The 7,069-nt window shown below is 36.3% G+C and overlaps 1 protein-coding gene across 1 annotated transcript in view; it reads right to left on the reverse strand.

The window, feature by feature from the left end:
- The window catches only part of LOC112137652 (voltage-dependent T-type calcium channel subunit alpha-1I), a 168,526-nt gene that overhangs the window by 101,847 nt on the left and 59,610 nt on the right, over positions 1–7,069 (reverse strand). The window contains exon 5 of the mRNA XM_024260075.2: positions 1,217–1,559. Coding sequence (XP_024115843.2) covers positions 1,217–1,559 — 343 coding nt within the window. The remainder of the gene's footprint in view (positions 1–1,216; positions 1,560–7,069) is intronic.

The raw sequence follows: 7,069 nt of genomic DNA on the forward strand, positions 1-7,069 counted from the left end.
ACAAAAAAAAGTAAGATGGCCCTGGGCATAGGCGACCGCCTAGGGAGAAAAAAAAAGAAAAAGGGGGAGAAATGGGCTCAAAGCGGAGGTTTGTCTGTTTTACTTATGTAAAATTGTTTGGAAATTGCATTTTGATCAAAAAGAAGAAGACAGTTGGAATACCCCTCTTAACAGAGCATCATGGACCTCTCAAAGTGCTTTCACATAGGTGAGCAAAACCAAAAATATTTCAGACTAAAATTTTCAGGATAAAAAGACGCATATTTTTTTTATTTTTAATTGAGGCTTTTAAGTGAGCTTTATAGTGCATAAAATACGATACATTTGTTCTTTTTACAATTGTAGATGATCGGCCTAACCAAGGAAAATCTTTAGGATCAAACAGGGATTGTGGATCCAAACCCACAGATAACCTGCATCTATAGAACATGTTTTTTTCCAAACCTGCTTGTTTCATAACTATAATAATGTGTTGAGTAATATACTTCACTCATTCTGTTTTCTTTTATTTTTAAAAACTTAAACCTTTATTTAAAAAAAAAAATAAAGTAAGCTCAAAACATTAATATAAAATCCACAGTGATCTAGATGATTAAAAAAAAAAAAAAACATTTGTCTGAGTCTTCCCTCTTTCTTGGAGACAAATCTAAAGGCACGATGCAAACAGACGGCAGCAAAAAAAGGAATTTAAAGAGCAATGGAGCATAATCCCTTTCAAAACACAAAATATATGTTTACTATGAAGTTGGCACTTTGATAGCTTTTAAGCCACTTAAATGGATTAATTGAAATAAATTGCTGTAGTTTAGAGTGATTAGTGGAATTTTATATAACACATCTTCACATTTGAATTACTTTTTGCCTTAAATCCACTGTGACAGCATCTGAGGGAAAATTATGTTTTGTGCAAATCATTTTATAGTATGTTACCAATACAACAATGAAAAATAGGTATTTCTTTGGATTTTGTTCATATCATTTCTGTTGAAAAAAAAACTGATATAGTTGCAGTTTGTCTCCGTCATGTTAGCTATTATTACCTTTAGTTCAATATTAATTGTACTGCAGAGTTCTAAATGACTCATTTATTAGCTAAGCCCATTAATATATTCATATCTAAAAGGTGACTTAAAAAGAGGCATATAAAACATCTTACAAAGTGTTTGGACCCTATATTAATTTTCCTATGATTTATAGTTGGTACTGAATTACAAACCTGAAAGATAACAATCCAGGCATAGGCGATGTTATCAAAGTTGATGGCGTCTTTGTGGGGGTTCCTGCTTCCAGTATGGCACCTGGTGTAGTACTGGTTCCAGTTGACACACAGCCCAGCCACACTGATACTTCCGTTGGTCAGAGGTTCAGGGCTCAGACCGAGGGACTGGCGGTAAAGCACATCGTCTTTATCCAGGCAGCACGCCCTGCCTCCCTCACGGCGGGCCGGGACATCCGTGCAGGACATGATGCCGTTGTCTACGGGCAGCGAGCAGATGAAGGGCCGTTCGTCATCCTCATCTGGCATGTAGTATTCCTGAGGAAGGCTGATGCCGGAGGTGCTGTAAGTTGAAAACGAGAAAACAATTGTGTATTTATTTCAGTTTGAAACATTTTTATAATGGTAGAGGTCTATTTGATTGACAGCTTGCCTTAGACAGATCAATCCGGTTGGATTGTTAAACATAAATCAATTCATCATTGAAGTCTATGAATTATTAAACCACTTTTATTCATTCTTTACAGATTAAACTGTAAAACAATCACCATTTGATGGTAAAAATACATATATATTTTAGAATATAATCCAAGACTGAGTTGAAAATAAAGCAATCCTCTTAAATACTCATACATTATACATATCTTATGACAGTCATTGTGGTGTTGCTGATGCAATATTTTCAATGAGATTGAGTCAGAATTTCTCTGCTTTATGTTTTGCAGAGACTTTACTCTTTATGCAAATATCCCAAACAATAATTTTACCGTATATGACATTTTTCAGCAGCTGAGGAAACTTTAATGGCATATTTTAAAGAGATCTCCAACAGAAATTTCAACATAATCTAAACAACTAAAATTAAAATGTTTTTTTTCTTGCAGTGTTACTACGCATCCTATAAGCTTAAGGCAGATAAAGCCATGACAACAAAAACAATATACATGTGTGTTCAGGTTATTTAAATTCTGTTTTTTGAAATGCAAACACTAGAAGTATAACTTGTTTCTTTCCTCAGTGCCTGTCATATTTGTGCATGATGTCAAATGAAATGGAGAAGCAGAATGGCCACAGAGAGTTGAGGGGATGGAGCGACAGAGACAGACAGAGGAGATGATTACATCTGTAATGATAAAATTGAACAAAATGACACCAAATCAAAAAAGGCAGTGGGAGGCGGTGACAGACAGACAGTAAGGCAGACAAACAAAATTCACGACAGCAGTTGTCTTGCACAATTTTTCTACTATAAATTGTATTTGTGTGTGCCTGTGTAGGTGTATATGTGGAATAAGCATTTTTACAGCATTTTAGGAAAAAAAAAAACTCTATAAAACGTAATGCATAAATATTTGGAAAACCGCAATCTTAAAATTAACCCATTCTGGTACATTTCTTGCTGTCTGATTTTGCTTTATTTTTTTTTTAATTTGGTTAAAACGTGTTTAAAGAAAACAATGAAACTAAGAATGTAAAAAATAATCAAGTTTTATAGTTATTTAATTTAACTGGAGAGTAAAGTTAATAGGTTAGAAAGGGAGATAGTGAGATAGAATGCTAATTAAAATGGATATTAATATTTCTATCAAATTTAATACAGGCATAACTTGATCCTTGTTTTCTGCCCTGTAGTTCATCATCCTTCCACTAGGGGTGGTAGAATGGCTTCTCCTGCCCTTTGAAAAATGGCTGCCCCCATCAAGTCTCACAAAACTTTTGGCGGGAAAAAGTTGAGCTAATTTTCACAACTTTATGGTGAGCTTGACTCATCTACAGTATTGTTATTTAGTACTTTAAACGACTACTTTCTGTATTTAAAAAATGCAACATTTGTTGATTATTTATGACACAATAACACTAAGTAAAAAATGTGTGGACCAAATCTGAGACACGGGCTAAATAAGTTGCTTTCTTCCTGAACATTCATGTGAATATTTTTGTATCTTAAACTAACATTATCAGCAAAAGTATACCAAATCCTCCAATTGATACTGTCATAAAAAAATATATTGCAATTTTTTGTGTATTTCATTTAAAAATGACAAAAAATAGATTTTTCCTTTAATTCATTGATATAATGGACTTAACATTGTTGATCAAATAAGTATCTCCAAGAAAAATAAGAAGAGGTCAACATGACAAAAAGGAAACAATAGGATGACACCGAAGAAGTGTTGGTCTTGACATTAAAAGTCGAGAAAGGTAGAGTCTAATGACAGAGAACAGCTGAACACTGTGTGTTTTGATAGCCTCGGTAGATTGAGATGTTCTGGAAAGGGCAGGGAAGGAGGTACAGACAAATCCAGAAATTTTCTCAGCAATTATATCTGACCTGAAGTTTGAACAGACTTGAGAGAAATGCCATTACCCAACCCTATCTCCCGCAGAACCTTTTTCAGACTCCTTGTATTTTCGTTCATGGACATCGAGATGTCACATAGACCTCACAAAATGTGAGTCAAAAAAAAAAAGAATAAAAAAGGAAAAGGCTGCAGTTACTGCGCTTCACACAAAAATAGCAGATAAACTTTGACTTAGACATCTCTGCAGTGCTCTGTAATGCTGACTGTTTTTGTTTGGAGACTATATTGTACAAAGTATTGACTCACCAATCCAAATTTCAAATTAAAATAAATTCAAATGTTCAACTCACTTTTCCGACCACAGATGTGTACAATCATAAAGTCATGTAGACTTAATTGAATACAAAGGTCACCAACTTCCTGCAGAGTCGGTCACTACCTCTAGGTTTAAAGTGTTCATCAAATTAGCTCAAGAATAGTCCTCCATGGAATGGGTTTACATAGTAGTTTCATCCAAGCCATACATCACCAGGTACAGATAGTTTTATCCAGCCAATAGAATCTGGAGTAGTAAGGACACATTCTTTGATGTAAGCAATCAAACTGTTTCATCAAGCATTCTAAGTAACAAGTGGGGCTTGAGAGTGGTACTTGGTCGACTACACTTTGCCAGTTGCAAAGTTTGGAGAGTAGAGAAGAGATGATGGTACAGCTGTACCTCAGGGGGTGGGTTTGTCTCCTTTTTCTATTGCACGGTCTGTAACATGAGACTCCGGAGCCACTTGTGGCTCTGTTATACCACCATAGTGGCTCTCTTGCTGAAGTTACATTTAGAAACTTAGGCTCCTACTAGGTTTTGATCAGTGAAAAACAGGTCCAAATGGCATTTTTACTCTTAAAGGTCACAGACCCCTGTTCTACTGCAATATAAATAACTCCAGTTGCAGTATGTCAAAAGATTTTGACGATTTTGTGCTCCCAACTTTGAGGGACTATATTGGAAAGGTGTTTTGCTACTCCAACATGTTTGCACACCAGGAAGATCACCAATGACAAAGATGATAGTTTGTTGTTTAATTTCTTGGTAGGCCTAAGCAGAGAAATGATCTTAACCTAAAAATAATAATAAAAAACCTTTGGCAATATAGTGCATTGTGATTAAAGTGTAAAGAATGACAAATCTGGCTCTTAAACTTTACACAAGAGGTTAGTATCATAGTTATGTGGCATGCTGTTAAGGTGATCTACCGTTTATCTCTACAAGAAATCACGTTTCAACCACTTAGCATCACTGACAGATGAATCCAACTATTTTACATAGATGTGTCTTAAAAAAGCTATATTGTTGTTTCTGCCGTACTCTATCAGGCCTTCAGGTTTCCTTCTGCAGGCCAATATTTCTTACTGTTTTTACGAAATGGGTTGCAAACAGCAGTGAAATTACACGAGTGTTCCTTAAATATCCTTGTGAAAAGACACGATCGACTGAGCCCAACTTGGTGTCGTTGACAAAAGCGAAAATCGGATCATCTCTATTTTTAGCTTAACTGAGTTTTATTATAGCAAGGAGCAAAGCTCTGGTTTCTATGGAAATGTGTGTGTCCCCTCTTCACTGCGCGTGTCAATAAATAAAGGTTAACATTAGATTTGTGTGACTGCACAAACAAACCTGTGATCTCAGATGGCGAGAAATAAGTATCACCCCGATTTGTGCATGCATAATTCTTGATTTGTGTGTAACTTTGGATTTGTGAGTGCGTATTGTTAATTTGTGCATGAGTAAATTAGGATTTGTGCCTAACTTTGGATTTGTGCATGTGTAATTCTTGATTTGTAACTCATATAATATATTATGTGCATAAGTAAAAAAATTCAGAAATTCAAAGCAATACAAAATACAATTTAAACATGAGCAAAATAAAAATTACAAATGCAAATCTTTAAATTACACATGAATCACACAAAACCTCAGTTACACACAAATCTGTCGTGAGACTCTTCACATCACAGGGATTTGTTCGTGAGTGATGCATTTAAATACTACTAGAATGCTCGGTCATCAGAGTTTTCTTATCAACCATTTTGAACTTAGATAATAAATAATATCCGGTGAAACTTGACATTGACTTGCTTTAACAGATATTCCTGATATATATATATATATAACTCTAAATAAGCATCTTTAAAACACTTAGTCCTTTTAAAAATAAAAATATTTCCAAAAAAGAGCGCTTTCTCTCTACAGCGCCTCCAACATGGGGCTCTGTCCCGAGCGCTGATCACCAGTCACGGGGTACAGCAGGTAGTGTCGACCCTTCTAAACTTCCACAGATTGTAGCCGGACGGTGGGCTGGTCAAGCCTCTCTGCCCTGTGGATGTTTAGAAGGACCTTGCGGTGCTATCGCTGAGTTCCACCTCCCCGCAAGGCTCAGAAGGGAGGTAAATAACAGTGGACAGAGTTGAAGCCTATGGATGTAATAGATGATGGTATTGTATTTCACATGGAACAGTGAAATTTGCATTTATTATTGAGTGATAGAATATCCATTTCAACTCCTGAGGTAGACATTGCAGTTTTGGCATGGAGTGGTTTGTGTGTGGGTGGTTGTTTGTGTTCTAGATGAATGTTTAATGTCCTGATGGGCCATGGGGGGAGCAAAAAAATTTTTTTTTTGTTGATTTGTCCTCCTTTTTAGGCTCTTAGATCTTCTTCCAGAGTGTAGCAGGGTGACTAAATGGTGACTGAGGGGGTCGATTGCTACTTTTTTGGCCTGGGAAAAGGCAGGCTTGGGTGAGCCAGGGAGTTCTCAATGGTGCCCTGGGTGGTTAGAGGACAGCCAATTGTCTTTTCTGCTGAACTCATCACACTCTACTTTGTTTTTCCAGCAGGTGTGCTGCCAGCAACCCACCTGCGATGGAGACACTTTATGTTTGCCACAGTAGGAACAAATATGGAAGAGAAGCTGTTGTTTTTTTTCTAAAGCTACAGTCACAGCCCAACGTTTTTGGGCTCTACGTACAAAATGTTGAATGCATTTGTCACACGTTAACCAATCAGGGACTCTGATTTGATGGCAACTAATGGTTAACGTCTCTTTTTACTAATACAACCCCATAGGCTAAATGCCCATATACCCATTTATGCTGAAGCTGAGTGTACAATGTATGCAGACGACACAGTTTCTTTCGTTCATGGATGCTCCAAAGACGTTGTTGCTGCCAAACTGACTAAAGCCATATCTTATGTCACAACTTGGTTGCAGGGATGTTGTCTGCAACTTATTATCTCTACAAACGTGGGCATGTATTTCACTAAAATTAACAAAGCACCAGCTGACCCCGATGTATATATCAGTAGAAATGAGATTCAAATTGTGAGCCAGTTTAAATATCTTGGGTTGGTGATAGATTCACATGTCCTTCAAGGTCCACATTGAAAAACTATCTAAACAATAAAGTTAAATATTTTTAATTTCTGTCCTATTTGAAATAAAATGTCCTCTGACATCAATAATTTACTGAAATGCAATGATTTTTAGTTGTTGTAACC

This window comes from Oryzias melastigma, linkage group LG1, assembly GCF_002922805.2.
Source record: "Oryzias melastigma strain HK-1 linkage group LG1, ASM292280v2, whole genome shotgun sequence".
Classification (NCBI taxonomy): Eukaryota; Metazoa; Chordata; class Actinopteri; order Beloniformes; family Adrianichthyidae; genus Oryzias; species Oryzias melastigma.